The 21,495-nt window shown below is 37.4% G+C and overlaps 1 protein-coding gene across 3 annotated transcripts in view; it reads left to right on the top strand.

The window, feature by feature from the left end:
• The window catches only part of FBXL4 (F-box and leucine rich repeat protein 4), a 62,456-nt gene that overhangs the window by 28,433 nt on the left and 12,528 nt on the right, over positions 1-21,495 (top strand). For all 3 annotated transcript variants that reach the window (XM_041478205.1, XM_041478206.1, XM_041478204.1), the window contains 3 exons: positions 2,800-3,013; positions 15,494-15,565; positions 16,283-16,595. In XM_041478205.1, the coding sequence (XP_041334139.1) occupies positions 2,800-3,013; positions 15,494-15,565; positions 16,283-16,595 (599 nt within the window). The remainder of the gene's footprint in view (positions 1-2,799; positions 3,014-15,493; positions 15,566-16,282; positions 16,596-21,495) is intronic.

Raw genomic sequence — 21,495 nt, 5'->3', positions numbered from 1 at the left:
TTTTTTGGGTGTTGTTTGTTTTCAGATTAGCTAAATCAAGCCAGTCACTCAGAGACTGTTAAGTCTCAGAAGTACGAAGACCATGCAACATTTGTTTTGAAAGCATGAGGACCCATGTTCTACCTTGCCATATGGCTCTGCATGGAGATCCATGTGGAAAGGCAGCAGCAAAAACCTCTATCCTGAGCAATCTGTTGAATTCAAACAAAGATCAGGTGGCCCCATAGAGCTGTGCACTTTTGCCCTGTGCTGTTTGTTGACTTCCTCAGATTCCTCCTCCTGTTCCTGTTCCTCTCCGCTCCTCTGTTTCCTTACATGCATGTCCATTCATTCTTGTGCCCTGCTGCTGCATTCATCTTATCCCCATTTTGTTCCTGTTTCATGTCTCCTAAATAAACTTTTCCAACAAGGCAGCAAAACCATGAAGGGCAGTGCTTGTTGCTGTCACTGTGTTTGGCCTCTGCCTGTGTGTTTCAAGTGTAATGAGTTTAAATAAAATGTTATGAGGATAATAACTCCTCCAGCTGGTGAGCCTGGAGTTCTTCTCCATGTCTGGGGGGTTAACTGAGTGTTTCCCTGACATGGTAATGTTAACTTTTTATAGTCCTAGAAAGAGAAAAGCATTGATCTCTACTAACATTTATAACAGCCAAGCCCTGTTAAATTATGTGGCAGTTAAACTAACATCCATTATTGTAATGGAGTAATTCATAAAATATTTATTTGTTAACAAATTAAAAGCTGGAAGTATAATAAGTGGTGACTGACAAAGTTTTATGGAAAATACCATCATTCAAACAAACCTGATAATTTGTTGATGAAAGAAGCTGTGTGAATGTATTGTTAAAGCACTCATTAAATAGAGGAATTGGCTAATTGGTAATCAGCAATGTGTCCATATATCTCTACTCTGATTTCCAGGGGATTTCCATCCTGCATTTCTCCATAATAGTGTTGAAATCTATTGCTAGTCTAAAATAGCACTTAAATGTTTAAATACCTGATGTTAATTGTTGTGAATTGTCATGTCATTTCAGCTCTGACATTCCCACAGGAAGGCTTACCAGTCTCTGTGAATTCACTGTATCCAGTATGGAAACTACTTGGTGTTTTATTAAACTCTGACTTTAAAAGCTAAAATAGAGTCTAAATAGAGACTGCAAAGTTAGAAAAAAACAGTGGAGGGGTAGACTTGAAGACCATACATGGCAGAACTCCTGTGGCTCTGGGGCTTACGTCTCCCCTTTCGTGTCTCAGACCCTCTCTTTGTTTCTGTTTGCTTAGGCTCATAGAAATGTTGGATGTTAGGGACCTCTGAAGGTCGTCTACTCCAAGCTCCCACTTGAAGTGCCAGTGTCCCCAGCGCTAGATCAGGTCAGTCAAGGTTTCAGGTGACTCTTGGAAACATCCAGGGATAGAGATGCCACCCTGGAATCTCCTTTTCCCTCTGTATTACATAGGATCTACACAATCACACTAAGGCCGTGTAAGTGAAAGGCCTTTCAAGGTGAAAGGAATAAAGAAAGGTGATAATGAATGGCAAGTACAACTTGAGTGAGTAATGAAAAAATAAGGAAAGGAGGCAGCTTGAAAACTTGGATCCTGAAAGGTGGATTTCAAGTCTTGAGCTACTGTTGGTGTCGTTGAGGAATGCCTCCCTGAATGTGTCTTCTTCTAAGACCAGCAGCAATTTCATGCTAAGCTTCAGCATGAGCAAATGCTTGGGAAGGCTAATAACTCTTTTCTTGTAGCAATAGGAGCTTTTCTGCAAGCAGGAGCCTTGTGTCTGTCTGGCATTTTTATTACATCAGTTAAACCCAAGAAGTAATACTGACTTCGTGGTGGAAGTGTCAGAACCTGAAGCTGCTTTGTCTGTGTGAATGTTTTTGTAGGATAGAACTGATAAGAGTTTTTCTTAATAAATATTCTGATCTGCTCTAATTCATGCTCTTTCACAAGAAGATCCTTTATTCTAGGAAATAACATGGGAAACTCATTACAACCTGTAGTTTAAGACCCTAGTTTTTCTGCTGGAGGAACTATCAAAATGTAACATAAGCATGGCAATTGTGTGGGCTTTTTAATCTTACTAAATATCAAGTTTACAAACCTAGTGGTTAATTTATGGTTTTAAGGTTATCTTTGAAATGAAAAGGGACTAAGTTTATGTGGTTTTGGTTAAAGCTCCAATTAGAGATAAAAGAGCTTGAGATTCTGACACGAGATCTCTGACAGGAAAGCAAAATATAGAGACCATCAAAGTTTCTACATTTTGTGTCTTTTCTCATATGATTTATTAATTTTTTTGTAATTCCAATAAAAGTCAAATATTCCTCAGGAATTTGTGTTCTAGAACAGCTAGCAAGTGTTGATTCTGACTTGTTAATGAAAAGAATGAGGGGTTTTTTTTCCTGAAAATCTTAAAACAATTCTGAATAGATCATCCATTTAAAGTTTTTGTTTAACCTCATTTTTATATTTGCAGATTTTTCTGAGATAAATATGAAATTATGGGTGTAAACTTGCAGGCCATTGTCAAAATTGCCGAAACAGGCTTTCGGCTGTTTTAAAACATTTCAGACATGATCAGTGTTTTATTTTGCTCCATTGTCTTGGAGTTAATATTTATAACAAAGCATGTTCTAACTTCCTAAACCAAAACAGATTTACCAAGACTATTGTCTTTTCTTTGTTGAAAGAAATTATTTCCTGGTTTACATGGTTAAGGTTTTGACAGTATTCAGACTCTCACCTGAAAGTATGTTAATTTGTCACTTGAAACATGGGCTTCTTTTACAGGTTCCTGAAAGTCTGTGGCTCTGAACTAGTACGTCTTGAGTTGTCTTGTGGCCATTTCCTCAATGAAACATGCTTGGAGGTCATCACTGAAATGTGTCCAAATCTTCAGGAATTAAATCTCTCATCATGTGATAAAATACCACCTCAGGCTTTCAACCACATAGCCAAAGTGGGCAGCCTAAAGCGTCTCATTCTCTACAGAACAAAAGTGGAGGTAGGAACAGCTATTTTCAGCCTTTGCAATAAATATTTTCAGTCCTGATAAAGTTGGTTTAGGGTTTGTTTGGTTTTTTTTTTTTTTTTTTTTTTTCAATAATGAAGCAGTAAATTAGTATTTTGAGTGTCAATTCAGAGCTAAACTCAGAAAATCCAAAGGGAGTTTCAAAAACCTTAGGATGTTGTTTTATTTTCAGAATAGCTTTCGGCCTGCGTATTTTAATTTTTATGGTAGGTTGGTGACTTTTCACCACCTGTTTTAAGCAATGTGGTAAAATTACAAATTTAAAGTTTTTCATGTATTTTGAAGTGTACTCTAGGCAAACTGTATTGGCAAATATAATTGTGAAATTATCATGTTTAGTTAAACTTCCTTTAATTCTCAACATTCTTTCCTTTCAAATGATTTTCTAATTTCTAGATTCCTGCAGTCTTTGTATATTAGCAGTAATTGAGACAGAACACAAGTTTTATAAAAAACTTCTCATTTACAGTCTAAAAATTACTTCTTTTTACAGTTACTTGACTGCCCAAATCAGAGTTGTTACTGCTTGCTGCAACACATTTTCTCACTAAGATAGAATGGGTTTGTGTGCTACAAGTAGCTGAGAAGTCTGTTGTAGTTTGCTACGTTTTACAAATGTTGTATCCTTATAAACATAGCAGTTTGAATCAGAAGAATTCCATTCCCTCTCAGTAGCTACATTACTCATGTGTTACAACCTTGCCACCATGGTTTACCTGGAAGCTGTCCTACTTTTGTGTTGCAAAAGCTGTGCCAGAATGGGGGCAAACCCATGTTTCTGCAGGTGTTTTCCCTAGCTTCTAATTCTAGGTTTTAAGAAGGGTTTGGTTGTGTGTGTTACTTGTGTTTGTGCTTTTGGTGCACAGCAGTCAGGCTGTGACACTGGCTTTTGTGGGGTGTTAATCTGCAGTACAATGAAAGGAATGAAGCTGGAGCAGTAGATGTGCAAGGGACAGCTGAAGTTAAGACAATGATATTAAAGTCATAAGCAGTTCACACCTGACACACGTGTTAGTGTTAGCTGGGCCTTGTTGTCCTTTATTTGGTGAATCCTAAGTTTGTTTGTGCCCAGGTTCCAGCTAGGTGTCTGTAATGGAGTGGGTAACACAAGGTAATTAAATTGAAGGGTCTGCCTGGTGTTGAGTGGCGCTGACTGTGGGGTGTGCAGTCACCATGAAGCCAGTGCTCCTCAGTAACTTGTTACTTTGTGGTAGCTGCTCTCTTTATTGAAGCAGTTATTATTTTCTTCAAACCACAAAGAAAATTGGTGAGCCCTGCATTTTTTGAATAGAGCTGTATTGGTGCCTTGGGTGTATCTGTTCTGTTTCTACAATACTAGTCTTTTGTTAATATTGGATAAATCTCTTTATTTAATTTTGACTATTGGCTCTAACTCACAAAGTTTTTTCAGATCCAGGAAAGATCATTGTATCAGAGGTAGTGATTGTATAATTTTATTATTTTTTACTGTTGATTGATCAGAATCTTCTTGATTGTACTCGGGGAACTTCTGAAGTTTGAGACTTCATGCTTGTAATAATGCAGTAGATAAAATGTACTCTGAGGTGATTGGTAACTCATTCCTCTGCTGTTGCTTTGCTGAGCAGAGCTTGAAATTAGATTGAATGTAGGTAAATATTTCCTGACTTTGAAGGCCTTACATTGGGAAGATTCACTCTTCCCTTCCATGTGTATGGACATGCCTCTGCTTGTAGCTGACAAGAATATTCATTCATAATCAAGTTTATATAAGATTGTGCTTCCATTTTATATGTATGTATGAACAAAAGGCATTGTTCCTAATGAACAGTGGAAGAGAAATTTCTGGAAATTTAAACAGGTAAATTTGAGACAATGCTTGGGTGTTACTTGTTAATATGAAGGCACTTAACAATATACATTATGCATCACATGTCGAAAAATAAAAGGGAAAGAGTGAAGATGTGGCATAGGATTTGAATTAGAGCATTAGAGCTACAAAAGTTGCAGATTTGTATAAGAAACATAGTTCTCCACATGAGCTTCTCTTAGTGCAAATCTTTGGTTATCTGTACAAAATAGGATGCCATTCCTTCTGTACTTCTCAGCTGGTACAGAAATGCTTGCTAGTAAGTGGTGGCTATATGCAGAAAAGGATAGATTGATAAGTGTGCTGTCAAGTGATTGAGACTTCTCTAAAACTTGTCAAAGAGCTGTTAGTATTCTTGATTTTTGTAAAATTTCTACTGCTGTCTTCATTGTTGGAGCTTCTGAGGAGCAAACAGAGGAACAATGCTAATGATTAACCAGGAACTTGGCATTGTATTGTTGCCAACTGGGTCTGCTCAGTGAAAAGAATCTGAGGCTGTGAATCCACTAAGACAAAAATGCAAACTGATAACAAGTATGTGTTTATTATAAGAAAATAAGAAGGTGAGAAGCACAGAGCTGGTATGGTGCTCTGTTAAAGTTCTGTCTCAAAACCCCACAAGAAACCGAAAGAAAAATCTGTTAATTTCATTTTTAGACTGTTTTCCTAAATAATTCAGGGGCTTCCTTTTTTTCCTAAACCAAGCAATGAGCAAAATAAACTACAAAATTTTCATGTGTTAGAGCACATCTGGGTAAATAGTACCATTTTTTCTTTTGGTTGTGGATTTGGACATGTGATTAAATAACATAGGAGGAGATGAAGATTCTCCATCCTATCTGTCAGTATGTAAAAATGTTGTTTCTGATTTTGCATTATTATGCTTGATAAAAAATACAGCATTAATATTTTAATAAAGTAAATGGTATTTCTCCCATACACACTCCCAAGTACCTGTCCAGAGACAGGATTTTCTTGTAGTCTAAGTCCTGCTGTAGCCTTTTCCTTTACTTTTTTGCCTTTTAATACTAAAAAAGAGGAAAAAAGTTCTTTCAACATCTGAATTTGAAGTATTTGTTGTACTTTTTCCATGTATATGATTACTGTGACACTGACAGATAAATTCTAAAGAAGAACTCTGCTAAAAAATTGACTACTATTAATAATTTTTAGGTGCATAGATTTTGAGGACAGTGGAAACTTAATAAAATTAATAACGTTATGTTGTCTGAGCAATTTTAATTTAATTACAGTTTCTTCTTACTTTGGCTGTTTTCTTTGAATAGGTTTTGTATTTAAAAATGTTGCCATTGTTTCTGTAAACAAAGCTGGAGTTTTTAAGTGTATGTTTTTAGTGAAATGGGTGAGGCTGGTGTTTTGCTGCTTATTGTACTGCTACTTTGGAAGATTGCTGTACCTTCTGGAGAATGTTGTGGTCTTTGGTCTTAACCCAGCTCATTCTTAAGGCATATAATAACATATAATGTTATTTCCTTGACATACTGAGTGTGAGGTTGTGTGTATAAAATTGTTTTCTAACCTCTGAATTGAAGCTTCCAATACCTTTGAATGATTTCAACCTTTCTGTTAGAAGAAGGAAAGTCCAGTGACTTTCAGTAACTTTCCAATTACTAAAAAAAGTGTCCTGCATGGCTGTCCTCCTCCGCACCAAATGTGTCTCGTTTTTCCAGTGCTTTAAGTTCATTAATAAAGGTTCTTAAAGGTTGTTTGATTATGTATATGCTTGAATAATTTGTATCTTGCTTTGAGAAACAGATCTCAACTGTTTATAAATGTAATTTCTTTGTGCCCAGCACCACTGTTATACTTGTGGGATTTTTGTGCTGGTGGAATTAGTATTTACTGATACATAACTCCTTAATGTTTATTTGTTGAGAGTGTATTCACAGCATAATTTAAGCACTTGTTGGCCTTGATACTTTTGAAGAGTACAATGAACAATGGATTATTGTATACAGTAATTGGCAATGCACATCTTTATCCTTGAGCATGAATGTTATCTTAATTTAATGCTTATTTTGAAGTATTTAGTCCATATAAATAATGCAGCCAAAAATGTATTTTAAAGAAACCAAAGCCACAATTACAGCAGGAGAACTTGTCAGTCTTCTTACTGATGAGAGTAAATTTTAATGTAAGATTATATATTTCATATTGTATGATATTCTGAAATCTTTCCAATGTGTAAAGAAAAAAAAAATCAAGTTTGTATTGCAATTATATTTGAGATCCAAAATGAACTGAATTCAAATCTAGTTAAAATGTACAAAGGACTTTGTTTTTCACACATTTTAAAGCAAGTGTTGTGTTTATAGTTTTTGTCTTTGATAATTCTGACCAAAAGCAAGTTTGGAACTTGGGCAGCTGCAAGAAAGGGTACTGGAAATTTTGGATACCAAAAAGAAACAGAAGAATCATAGCAGTAAATGTAATAACTCTTATTTTCTTATACTGTGAACAATATAACAGTCAATGCTGCCATAAAAATGTCCTGCAGTGTTTTCAGAAATACCCTACTTTGGGTCACATCATACTTTTGAGAGCTGTTTTTTTAAGGGTTTTCAGTTTGGGCAATGTTCCATTGGCTTGGGTATGAATCTTTGGGATGAAGAGTTGCAAGCAAATATTAGGGGAAAAAAAAAAGGTGAAAAGCTATAGCTGGAATGTGTATTCTTGGAATGAAGTTGAGTCAGTGACAATCGTGTGATACTGGGCCTTGGTGGTGCTTTTTGATTTCATGTCAGGCTCAGAGTGTGGAATTTGGTTGTTTGAGCCTGTAATGTGAAGTGAGGGGAAAAAAATGAAGGTGTAAAACAGATTTGCAGATATAAGGGAGAACATAATTTGACGAAATAAAGCAAAATCAAAATACAGTAATTTAATTAACTGCAAAGAGTATTACTTTCATTAGATTAATTCCGTAATTGCTGTGTTGCTGTGTCCCAGTCCCTGCTGTACCCCTGGCACTGCCAAGTAGCTGTAGAGAACAAAAAGGTGCCCCTGTATATTCTGGATCCCAGCTTGTAACTTATACTGGGTCTGTTTCTGAAGAGCTAAGTTGTTCTGACTTTTGAAAGGCTACACCTGCACTCATTAATAAGGCTCCTTCCACCTCATTCTTTTACCTCACACTACCAATGTTCATATTGCATCAGAGTTTTTAAGTGTGTCATAAAGTTTGGGAGACAGAAGTTTTATCACTGTCTCAAAAATGATATCTCAGAAATGGTCCTGTAATCCATGTGCATTAGGGGGAGAGGGACAGCGGATTTTTAATGAATACATTTCAGTTGTCTCCCTTTTCATCATGTTTCTTTCCATGTTGTATCTTCCAAGGTGATAGCTGATGGGTACTTGGGGGAGAATAGAATTCCTGTTCTAATGCCAGCTTCTAGTGTGGAGGAGAATGATGTGCTGCCATGTTTATTTTGAATCTATAGAAGAAAACTGACTGCATTAATGTCAGAGGGCTTTACTCATTACCCTTGTGATTGTGGTATTTAAGTACAGGGTGGGGGTCTTATCCTGGACAGGGACTGGGTCCTACATCTCTTGCCAGCATTTTTCAGTCGGTTTGGAGATGCCAACTGAGTTGGAACCAGGTGGTCTGAGCTAAACAGTTTCCAGGAGTTCCTTCCCACGCTTAGCTCTTCTGTGGTTCTCTTAGTGCTGATGATGCTAACTGGGACCTTAACCTGGGAGCTCTGTGTTCCTGATCTCTGACTGTGGCCAGTTACAAGGTGCACGGTTCTGTATGCTGCACTTCTTCTGTCAGTAAAATTTGTGTAGTAGCAACATACTCATTTTGTAGCTGAGGTATGAGATATAAAGAAGACTGTGGTTCTCTGATGTGTGATACCATATAGGATACTCTACATAGGGGGTGTGTGTAAGGACTTGAAATACTGTACATAACAGAACACATTTTCTAAGTTGCAGGAAGTTCAGTTTGTTACAAAGCTCAACCTTTTTTCATCTGGAAAATTTGAAGAAAGGATTATTTAAGGTTAAGAGGTATAATCATTTCTGGCCACAAAGTGATTGGATACTTGCAGGGGATATGTGTCTCTCTCTGGGACTACATGGGCATCATCTTGTTCTTCCAGAAGGCCACAGAAACAACATTTGTAAAGGGTGAGGCGACCTGTTCTATTTGTGTCCTCGTTAAATAGCTTGGGGAATGGAAGGACTTAAGCATTGAACAAATTTGGCCACCATTTAGTTCTGATTTAACATATGATTCCCTAATGTTTTCTGTAACATTTTATTTAGCTGAAAATTAACATATAGTGAAAAATAGACCAATAGTAGGTGAACAACTTGAATAGCTCTCTAGACATATAGATCCAAGTACAGTTTCAAGAAATAGTGTATTATGTATTTCATATGTTATTGAATGTTTGTGTACTATCCCCAGATGTGGGTTTTTTCTGTAAAACATAAGCTACTGAGAATTGGTATTTATCCTCAGAACTCAAGATCTTGGAAGCAGTGTGAAAATGAGTGCTTTCTGGACAACCAATAGGTATGAAAACATTTTCTGTAGACTAAGGCTAGTACTTTGTAAGTACCTACAATTAATTTTGTGTTTTTTTAATCTGGCTAAACCACTGACTCTTGCATGTTTATTAGCATGCATCTCATCTCTGTAAACCTCTCACAGCACCTCATATCTTTAGCATAATTGTTTTGAAATATCATAGACCAGAAGTCTGGAACTGAAATTATCTTGATGCCTTGAAATACTGTGGTTGTGGGGGGGAATGGGAGGGAAAATCATCCTGGAATCCTATTGTACAATTTCTTTGTTGGAGCAGATTTAGATGAAAATTGTATTTAACCATTATCCTACATTTGGGTTTTCTGCATTATTAATGTATTACATTCTCTTTTCTGTTAAAAAAAAAATTGCTTTTGGGGACTACTACAGCATGATTGTAGGTTTTTTAGATGCAGAGGTATGATACCTTGAAATTCCTGAAGTAGACCTTATTTTTACTTAGAGTCAATATTGGTTTGCCCTGTTGTACCTTCCAAAAGAAGTTTACAAGTAGAAGTTTACGGAATTCTGGCTTTGTGTCCAATGAGGTTTTTAATCGTTGTGGTAGAATAGCAGATGCCAAGTAATTTCTGACTTAGTTCTTTCACAGACTGTGCCAAGAAAATCCCCTCACCCAAACAGTTGATTTTTGCTTTCTTTTAGTGCTGTGTAATGCCAAAGGGAGGAAAAAATCATATTACGAATTTTTGTAGATTTTTAATTGCTTTTGACAGTCTTAACAAGATTGTATTTTACATTTGTATGGGGGGGTATTTGTAATTACAAATATTTATAGCAATAGTGGCATTCAGATTGAAATAGAATTGGTTTCTTTTGAGGACTTCCTTGTTTGGTTGGTTGGGATTTTTACTACAGGTAGTTTTAGTATGCCAAAACTTTTATTGATGTGGTGTCTATGAAATGTTATTTCACTGGCTTAAGGTAGACTGATACATCAACTATTTGAAAATACATTTTAATTTAACTGCACTTACGGTGTGTGCGGTGAAATTAGAGAGATTTTGGGCTAATCTGTTCCCACAGTTGTGTGTTTCTCTGGGTGAGTCAGCCAGTTTCGACATCCCTTGCTGTAAATGTAAACCTTTTGGGAACAAAAGGGAAGCTTCTGCCCAGATCATGAGCAGAGGAGCCTTTCTGGCAGTTCTAAGAATATTATTATTTTTCTGCTAAAGAATTGGCTTCTGAGAATTATGGATGTGATAGGTGGGCTTGAGAGAGACATAGATTTCATTTGCTTGGCCTTCACAGTTCTCCAGTTCTTCTTTCTTTCAATATCTCAGGTTCCAAGAATTTTAAGGAATTTATTCAAAAGTCATTGACTTTGGGAGTTTTTAGGAAGACAGAATACTTAGACCACCCTGCAGAGTCACCTCCTCTTTACCACATTTAGCCTTCCTTATTGAGGCAGGGTTGTCAGGATGGCTATTGAAGGAAATATTTTCTACTAGTAACTTGGATTTTTAACATTAAAAATACAAAATTAAATCCTACATAATTCAATTTTTTCTTCAAAAGAAAGATTAACTGGAGAATTAGTAATTCTGATTAAAAACATAGGAAGCAAGGGAAGGGAGGAAGCAGTCTTTAATTATCTTAAGATAATTTTTAGATTCCTTTGTCTTAGTATTAACTTCACTGAAAAAATTGAAGAAACAATTCAATTCAAGAACAAATGTATTTTAAAATACTTAGACTCTTGTTTTATTGAGGGACTGGAAGAATTCCCAATTTATGTCAGACATGGTTCTTCTGAGAAAGGGAAAAAACAACCTGTTGTTTGTCTCCAGTAAAAGAGTTACAAAGTATAAAGTATAAGATTAGTATAAGTTACAAAGTTATAAAGTATAAGATTTATCTATAGAAAGTGAATTAAAATCTGCAGGCTGTTTCTTCCCTAACCCAAACTCAAAGCAAAATGTTGTTTTTCTTAAGGTCTTCCTTTAATCTTCCAGAGTCACGCTGTGGCGCACTTCTTTTCATGCCTTGTAGCATGGTAGTGCAGTTGTTATGTGGTAGCCATATTATACCATATTAGTGCATCATTTGTATTTTTTTAAACTCTTTTTATGTTTTTTTTTTAATCTCTGACTACTTGACAATGAAACTGCAATACGTAAACAGTTAAATGTTCTAAGTGCATCTTTCACAGGTGTGTCACATCTGCCACAGACAGAAGGGTTTTCTGCTTGAACAGACATAGAGCTCAGGCTAACTGTTGGTTGCTTTCTTTATCATACTAGCATCAGAAATGATTTGTGCTTTCTGCTGGATCATGAACATAAAAAAATCCTGGAAAAAGCCACGTAAGATTCAGTCTTGCTAAGTGTATTGCTCTGGCAGCAGTGTTTGGTTTTTCTGTTGGTGGGTTGTCTGTTCAAACCAGCAGTACTTTTACAACATAGAAGTCAAAACTTGTGTGATGGCCAAGGCCTTTACAAAGGCAGGTAGGATACAATTTAGTCCAAAACTACCTGCTTATTTGAAGTATACACTGCACAGTAAGTATTACTGTTTGTATCCAGACGTGTGTTACAGGGTGGAGGACATCGGTGTTTGGACAGACCTGTCACCTCTCTAGTGGAGTAAAGTTGGATTTCAAGCAGTAATCTCATCTCTTGTTCAAGCCGGGATCAGCTGTGTTGATGTCCTTTTTAAGAGGGGTTTGTTGTACTGGTATATAAAGATTGCAGAGAATCTTCAGGCCATCTTCCCTTTTTCTGAGGTTTATGACTATTATGCCTTAAAATATTTCTGAAATCTGCTCTGTAAGGTTGTGTTTAGCAGCACTGTCATATCCTTCTGATCAGTTTGACATCACAGTCTTCTCTCTGAAAACAACTTCTTCACTCTGTTTTCCTCATCTAAAAACCTCTTTCCTGTGAATTGAGCATAGGGCAGACCATTTTATTCACCCACTTTGAACATTTCCTGTTGTCTGTGGCATCTTTTAAAAATTATTTTGGTAGGTTTGGTTTTGCTTGGATGGCAAAAGAAATTTAGACCACTGAAGCCATGATTCCACTTAGCAAAAGTAAGTCTTACCTAAAGTTTATTTCCAGGGTGTTTTGTTGTGAGTTTTTGTAATCATTCTCTTCTCTCCATCTCTTTAAAAGGGAGCAGGTACAAAGCTAAACTTTGCCTTTGTTTCAAGGGAAAATCAAGAAATCTCCAAACTATACATGTGTTGGCTGCTAGGCTGAAGAATGTTGTTAATGGATAGTCTTTGATTTGAATGTCTGTGCTTGGCCAAGAAAGTGAAGTTAGACTCCAGGTTAAAGCTCCTCTTGCAAAGCACTCTAACATTGGAAAGTTGGCCTGTTACAGCTTCAGGATGGGGTGACTGCCTTGCTGTTCTTTGCTGAAGTAGGAGTGTTGTCGCTCATGTTGTTGTACTGACAGATGGCTTGACACAGACAGGTTATTACAATGATCGTCCTCCTGTGTGTGGTGCATATGGATTCTGTGAGCTGCCATTCTCTCCTGCTATTTTCATGTCTTTTGCCACCTGGATTCTCAACTGACTGAGACACAGCTAGGCATGCACAAAGGGTTTTTTCTTCTTACATGACATATGCAAAGCCCACCTCAGTTACAGAAGAACAGACACTGTGTCTGAAGGAAATCTGGTTTGCTGTGTGTGGGCATGTGTGCGCCCCAGAAGAGGAATTAATATAGCCAGTGAAATGAATGTTGAGTATGTGGTTGTTTACTCTTGGGCTTGACTTGGCATGATTTGTAATGGTATGACATGGTGTTCTACCAAGCTCCCTTCTATTACTCAGGTTTCTAGTGCTTTTTTTTTTTTAAAGTTGTTTTTGTTTTTTTAAATAATGGTTTAAAGTAATAGATGTGAAAAGACCTTTGAAAATGTAGCCTCAGTGCATGGCAGTACAGGAAGGACTGTCTTGAAAAAGAGAGGGACTAAAAACGTACTCTGAGAGATCCATGACATTCCTGTTGAAGTTAACACGTGGAGCTCAATTATCTATCAAGAAAACTATGAATATTAGTCCTCCTCTCTATTTCACCTCTCTTGGTAGAGGCATGGAATTGATCTCACATCCTACAAGCTGTTCAGAGTGACTGTTCACTTTTCTACTGTTTGTGTCAATTAAGGAAAGAAATTGTTGTTTCCCATCCTTTCAGGCCAGTTAAATTCCAATCTGGAAACCATTACTGAAAGACTTGGTAGAATGCAGCAATATGTTCAGCTTTCCTGTGGAGACATCTGAATACCTGCAGAAACCTTGTTTGGAGCTCTGTGTGCTGTCAGAGTCTGATTTATTTAGCTCCAATATTTAAGGTTTGCTGACAGGGGTTTGGGGATTTTGCTTTTAATTTATGCATATGAGTAGGTTCTGAAGCTCATAGCTTTCACTGAGTTGAATAGGAAAGACTATCTCATTCTCTTTGAGTTATTTGTTTATTCCTCTTTCATGATACAAATGAACCATTTGCTTATTAACTGCTTAATTTAAAATGAATTGGATACTTGCACATTTACCAACCTTAAAATATTCTTAATAACCTCTTGAGTAATGACTTTTTAATGCTTGGATTTCATTCCCTAGCTACCTTTTCCTTTAAAAAATGAATGAAAGTCAAGCAAACAAGGGACAGTGACTTTATAGGACTCCTACCAAGATGTATGTGAGGAAGGCTTACTCTTAGCATCTACTTTTAGGCTGCCTTTGAGAAATCAAATCTTAGAAAGCCAAGCTGGAATCAAGATTCATCATGTCAAGTGTTGGGTATTTATAATTGCTCCTCGGAGGCACCTAAATGAAACGTATGAAATGGTATCTGTGAATACCCCATGCTATGTCCCTGTTCTGTGTCTGCCAGTCTTTCCAGGAATCAGATATTTCTTCTTGGTGATATGGCAAAGGATCATATTTCTGCCAAGTTCCACTGGAACAGAGGAAACTAACTAAAGATTTTAACTGTAAACTTTCTGAATACAAGTAAATTTATATTTAAAGAAATTATAAATTATACTACCCGTGCATACAAACATTGTTGACTAGTGTTCTTGTAATTACACTTAATAGCAGTAGATTACTTTGTCACTTGTATATTGCTTGGTTTTTTTTCTATTAGAAACTGTTGTATATCCTGTAGAAATGCACATTTTTGTTGTTAATATGTTGTGAAGCCTAGTCCTGTTTTAAAGCTCATATAGATCACAAAGTCCCAATGAAATGATGCACGGTTATTTGTGATGTGAATCCCAGATTATATTCATTTTTTCACACTGTGAGTGTTTCCAAATTCAAAACAAAATATATCTTCAGACAGTGCAGAAGGATCTTTTCTTCAGCTTAGAAATACAGGTAAAAATCTGTAAAGTTTCCTTTGTTGTGGAACAGACCAGCTGTTCACTTTTGTAAGGTGCATCTGATGTTGCAGTCAGTCTCAGGATGAGCAATGTGCCGTACTTTCTGCAAAGTAAATGGCAGGAACAGTAGTGTAAAATACCCATTATATCTGTTTCTGTCTGCGTGATAGTAGTGACAGGTGCTCCGTGGCTGTCAGCATCCTTGTCAGCACGGAGCTGCCTTTGACATTAAAGTCCCCAGCCCAGCCCTGATGCTGTGCAGCTCTGTTGGCAGCTCCATCAGGCTGCAGCTGACCGGTGACTGTCAGAGCCTGCCCTCTTCTCCTGGTGTGTGGCCAGCCCTCTGTGTCTGCAGGCTGGCCTTGCCTGTTATTTGACCTTGCTGCACTTCTTCACCAGCTCTCCTATGGGAAATGAATGGATAGGTCAGTGTTGTGTGGGTATTTTCAGGGCAGCACACAACCCCATCCAAAGTGACTTGCATCAAGGTTTGTAATGATTACCATTTCTTTAAGCCAATCAATGGGTAAAGTACCCAGAGACTCATTAAGTGGTATTTGAGGCACCTGTAAAAGAGTTTTGTGCTGTATTTCAGGAAATGTGGTGACAGCCTTTAATGTCTAATTGACCTCTTCTCTTTGTTTCACTTTCTGTATTTCCTTCTGATGTGTTCCCCCGTGGCAGCAAACAGCCCTGCTCAGTATTTTGAACTTCTGCTCGGAGCTGCAGCACCTCAGCCTGGGCAGCTGTGTCATGGTGAGTGCTTGGACCATTCAGGATATGGGGGGGATTGTGTGTGTCTGTGTGTGTGTCTGTTTGTATGTGTTTGTGTGTGCACTTGCTTTAGAACCAATCTGGGTTTGTTTCACAAAGGTGTGTTAAATGTGAGGTTTATACAAGACTCTACTCTTTTGGAAGATCCAAGATGAATGTAGCTTGGTCATATATTTAAGGGTTATGTACTAATTTAGTAGGCCTATAATGGCTTGTAGGCTTTCTCAGAGTTCTTCAGCCTTTTTCTAAGTTTTTGGGCAGTCTCTATATGTGTAATCACTTAACAAGTAATTAATAAGGCTTTCATAAAGAGATGCAGCAAGTGATCAACTTAAAATGGAAATGAGTACAGTCTTCAATCATTCTTCAGTAGTTGCACTTCCTGTGGTCATAAAAGCTGATGTAATCATCAACTGTGCAGAATAAAAGCTTCTTCAAAGAAACAACTTTTGCTGCAGTTTGATCCTCAGTATTAAGTGAATTTAAAAACAGCTGTGTCTGAGGTTTATAGGAAATTTATTTTATTTTTGTCTTCTATAAAAGTAGATCTCACTGTACCGTGCAAGGAACAATTTTTGGAGCTCTTTAGAAATGACAAATGGTTGAGACAGATGTGTTACGTGTTTAGGAAGCAAACCTTGAAACGCCTCTGTGTCTGGAATGATGCTGCACATGACGGAGTGTCTGCTTTAATTGCAGATTGAAGACTATGACCTTATAGCAAGCATGATGGGAGCAAAATGCAAAAAGCTTCGCAGTCTGGATTTGTGGAGATGTAAAAACATAACTGAAAGTGGGATCGCGGAATTGGCTTCGGGCTGCCAGCTTTTGGAAGAACTTGATCTTGGGTGGTGTCCTACGCTCCAGAGCAGTACAGGCTGCTTCACAAACCTTGCACGCAAACTCCCAAATTTGCAGAAGCTCTTTCTTACGGCCAACAGGTCTGTGTGTGACACAGACATCGAGGAGCTCGCTGCCAACTGCACGCACTTACGGCAGCTGGATATATTGGGTAAGAGAATGGGGGAGTATTGGTTTTGTTTTACGGGGTCTCAAAAGCCTTTCAGTTAAAAAGGAGTCCTTAAGACAAAACTGTTTTCCAGACAAGTTTGTTAAATAATTGTTTCTTAAAGTTATGGTTTAACACATAAAAAAAAGAGGGACGTTTTACTCACTGCATGATTTCTGACTCAGAAGCCAGGAGATTGATACCAGCTGTGTAATTTGACTGCTGAGTATGAATTGCTTAAACTGGAATTTAAGTGCAAGATTTTTTCCACTAACTTATATTTTCATGACCATTGGCTTTTTTAATTGAAGCCTTTCTTTTTTGATTATCAGAAGATCAAATTTCTTATAATTCTTTCTGCTTTTGTTTGTATTTTTATTTCTGTGAAGTGTGACAAAGTATATTTATAGCATGAGTCTGTGATCAATAAACATTTTGTTTTTGTGCAATAAATATTTGTTATGTATTATCTAATATATATTATGTACTATGCAATACTGATTTTCTTCATCACTTTTATCGGTAAGTGAATTTGAGTTACTAAAGATGAAAGGGTAATTAAAAGCAAAACCTAAATAGACTTTCTGATAAGGTGGGAAGGAAGTGATAGGGGTCAAAAAGCATAGCAAATCTGAAATTTCTAATCCTCTGCAGTTTCCATAGTTGAAAATATTTTTAGAGATCTAAAGTAAATATACTTTGAACTCTTGAGTAAGGACTTTGAGAAGTGCAGTTTTGTGTGATGCTGAATTTATTCTTTTATGGTGGCATATGAGGTTTTCTTTTTATAATAATGTAGGACAGCAGAGATGTTTATGACATCAGTGTGGGAGAAAATTCTTCGTGGTTTTACCAACTTAGTTTCACAGGATAGCTGAAAAAGGAAGATTTAAATGAAAGGGAATAAAGCAGTTGCTCTGTATACTTCTAATGTTTAATTGTAATGAAAATATTACATTTAGGTTGAGAGGGATACTGCAAAGAACTGAGAGCCATCAACATGAATAATTTTCCAAGCAAGTTTAAAGATTTATTCTTATCAGCATTTATAATTTCAAAGTATTTACCGTATGGCTTCAGATTGGCATTCCAGTACACTGTTCTGTAATGATGAAGAATTTTAGTCGCTTCTGACTGAGAGAGTTGCCTTCTGATCAACGTGGGAAAGACATATGAACAGAAAAAACCTTAACTCCCCCTAGTTCAAGTTGTAGATACGTTATGTTTATCCCCCCCAGGGGTACTGTGTTTTGTGTATCTTAAAGAGAATCTGCTCTGCAGCTAAATTATCAGGGGCACACTGCCCTGTTCAGACATGGAAAATTTCCAAATGGTGTAGGGAATTAAGTCTCTAAGAAACCCCTTAGGTGCCCCTGACCACCCACTTCCATGTTTCTGTTACAGTGGCCTTGTGTTTGCCCACAAAGTGGTCAGACCTTGTTACTGCACCAGAGGCTCCCCAAAGAATAGTTTGGCTTTGTTGAACTTATGGATAGTCTGTTTCTTCTGTTGCCTGTCTGTCCGCAGTGAAGGCTTGCTGCCACATTTCTTTAGTGTTTGAATTCAGATTTTAATTCAGTTGGACATCCTAATGATTTTTTTTGTTGAAAAATAAAGTGAAAGTGGAAAAGGAGTTTGTTCTGTTCCCTGGGTGCTTACCAATATTCCTGAGTCAGATGGATTTGTAGTCAAACTTTTCCTATGAGAGTGCATGTTGCTTTCAGATAAATCCCCTCTAGGGGATATCTAGTTGAATTTCCTGCAAAATTAATAATATGGAAAAAAATATTTCTTTCTTACTTCAGAGAAATACTTGGTAGGGTGAAAAAAAGGTTGTCCTCTGCTGTAAACAAGTCAGTACAAGGTGATAGTCCCTATATACGTGGAGGACTTATCCTGCTTTTTTGGCAACAGCAAGGAAACTGTGTTAATTTTTTTTTGTCTGAATGTAGTAACCAGTACAGTCTGTGGTTACAAGAAAGAGCTGTCAAGTAGAACCACATTGTGTCATCTGGAGGTAGAGTTGCCAGGTGTTCCCAAGTAAGTGCAGAAGTCTCTGTTGTCGGCACTAAAGAGTGAGTCTCTCACTGTGCGGGAGTACCAAGGAAGTCATAAACCTCTGAATGTGCTCTGACTTTGGGCATGTGATACAGGGCCATCCTGTTACATTAAGCTGCATGAATGTGTAGTATGTTTTTGTCCTTCAGTAGAAGTGTGACAACAGGTCTGGAGCTGTAAGAGGTCAGAGCTCAGCTTTGCAAGAGTAACCTTGAACAGTGGGTCTTCTCTGTGATGTGAACGAATGAGAGGTGCTCTCATTATATCCTTTGTCATCTCCCAGGTAAAGAAACGTCTGGCTTGCATGTGCATTGTGAAGGGTGTAGAGGTATTGCTGCTAGGTTAGCACTGTGTGCTGTAAGGGAACTTCGTTTGCTTCAACAAAGCTGTGTAAAAGCGAGGTTTTTTCCTGCATACAAGCTCTTATCTAAGTAAGGGTCAGAATGTCTTCCCTTCACTGCAGTCACCACTGTTGAGGATACTATACTGGTGTCTCTCTGCAGTTGTTAGAACTTAGAAACTTGACAGAGAAAACTTCTTGTTTCGGTTATAGGTTATTTATCATCACAATCGCTTCAGGGGTGGAGGAGTCTAAGCCTCTGAAAGAAATCTTGTTGAACTGTAAGGGATGAAAAATGCACATTATGTATAGGCTGGATGCTGTTTGAAAGTGACAGGTCCTGAGGCTTGCTACCCATCTGTCCTTTACCATAATTGTTTGGTAATTTCCTTGTTACACAGTCAGAGTACTCTGTAGAAGATGAAAATTACTGGTTTTCAAGGACTCTGTGTACTTACTGGCCCATGTAAAGCATTGGTGGATGTCAGGCTGTGTTTGTGCTATGTAAAACACAGAAAGTAAATTTCTGTTTAAAAAAAATCATGGGCTCGCCCATATTTGCTGTATCATAACTTTGGAAGGGGAAGCGTGGTGTGTGTCACTGAATGCATGAGGATGTGCTTCTCTTGAACTTTTAGTTCTGAGCTTTCTTTTACCCACTACATCCTGAACTGCCTGCTTACAAGTATCATTTCCTTCTCAGCCCACATCTTTTCCACTGAGTGACATGGCATATTTCCACCCTCTGTCAGAATGATCCAGCCATGATCATCTGACAGTTCTGTAGTGACGCAGTACATCAGCCAGTGCTATCAAGTTAAGTGGACACCTCTAGACCAGTAGTTAAAAAACTTGTCTTCAAACTGTGATCAGCATCGAGCAATGTGACAAGTCAGATGGCAACCTGAATTGACAGTGTCAGAAGCTTTTCTTGCACATCACATCAGCTGCTTAGTTCTCTTCCTGTGGGGTTCTCAGCTGCTGTCAAGGGTGAAGAGTAAATCGTATTAACCTCGCTCCCCAAAAGGTCCAACTGCCTCTGTCCTGCACAAAAAGAGTAATGAAAAGTAGACACCCTCGTTACCACAAAATTCATGTATTCCTATCTACATTCCAACACCTCCCACACCTTCCTGAGCAACAGAAAACCCAACTGCCCCCTTGCCAGCTGTCAAAGTTTTCAGCTTTATCTTGAGAACATCAACACGTAGTTAGTCAATTCAAACGTGAAAATGTGTAGCGCATTAAAGTTTTGAATTTGAGTTGTGTGCAGTAGATTGAATAAAATGTAAAGAATAAGAGGCTAGTTTGGCTGGTCTAAGGAAAGAAAGGAAAGAAAAGAAAATTTGAGGGAAGAGTGCTAGTTATTTTCAAGAGTTTGTACTCTGAAATATTATTGGGTGTGTCTTGGCCTAGTGGTGTCTCTTGCCGTAGAAATTTGGGTTCTGCAGCTTTTATAGCTGTCCTGCACAGGTCTCCTAAACAGCTATAGAATTTGCAGACTTTGATATATGATGGATATCAATTAAATTATTTACAACTAATAAGCATAATTGTTTGAGCAAAGAGGTCATTACTCAGAGGTGCCTTTTACAAGGGTGGTATCAGAGAACTGACTGAACAACAAAATTAAATAGCAGATTTTAATGTTTTGGTTATGTATGTATTCTGAGAAATGGCTGATTAGTCTATGGAGGAGAAGTTGTAGTAAATAATAAAGGTCCACAAGTCTCCAAACTCTAGAAGAAAAATGCTCTATATAAGTAATTAACTAGCAGGCTACATTGCCATTCTTTCAAAAGCAAAGGAAAATGTGCTGTATTAAAATTCTGAAATGCTTTTGAATGGGCTTCTAGGATAACTAACTGTACATTGTATAAATGAAAGTAAGAGTGCAGATGATGTTCATTTATCCTGTGGTCTGAATAACCAAACCCCAACTGGATTGCTTTTAGAAAAAGGTATTCCTAACATAAAATTTTAAGTCTGAGGTGGAAAAAAACCCAGGTGCAATAAAACATGCAATTTAGGTGACCTACTTAGTTGCAAATCTATTAAAAGTCTTGGATGAAATGATAGGAGAACTATCAAAGTTCAGGTAGGAAGGAATGAAGAACATCCTACACAAAAAAAAATCTGTGGCTAGGCATCTAAATCTAGAATTTTTGTAGAAACACACGTTTGGATCTTGAAGCATAAAAGCTGTGATGCATAAATGAGGCTGGGTTTAGATGAAGGTGCTGATGTAGTAGCAATTTTAAGTCTTGGTGGAAAAAAAGATAAGTAGCATAATGTGTTGTTCCTAGAGTTGCATTTAGAATGGTAGAGCAGGTCCTTATGGTAGAACAGTGATACTGTGGTAAAGTTCATGGTCAAATGAAGTGAATAAATAAAGCATGTTACAGAATTTCTGTGTAAAGCCTTAGGGACTGTTACATGAACCACCAGACAGTTCTGATGATGGTGATTATATAATGGTAAGGGAGTTAAAAATCAGAGTGATAA

The sequence above is a fragment of the Pyrgilauda ruficollis genome, unplaced genomic scaffold (genome assembly GCF_017590135.1).
Source record: "Pyrgilauda ruficollis isolate IOZ18807 unplaced genomic scaffold, ASM1759013v1 scaffold43, whole genome shotgun sequence".
NCBI classification, from domain to species: Eukaryota; Metazoa; Chordata; class Aves; order Passeriformes; family Passeridae; genus Pyrgilauda; species Pyrgilauda ruficollis.
Note: the sequence above shows the minus strand (reverse complement) of the source record. Positions and strands in the feature narration are given on the sequence as shown.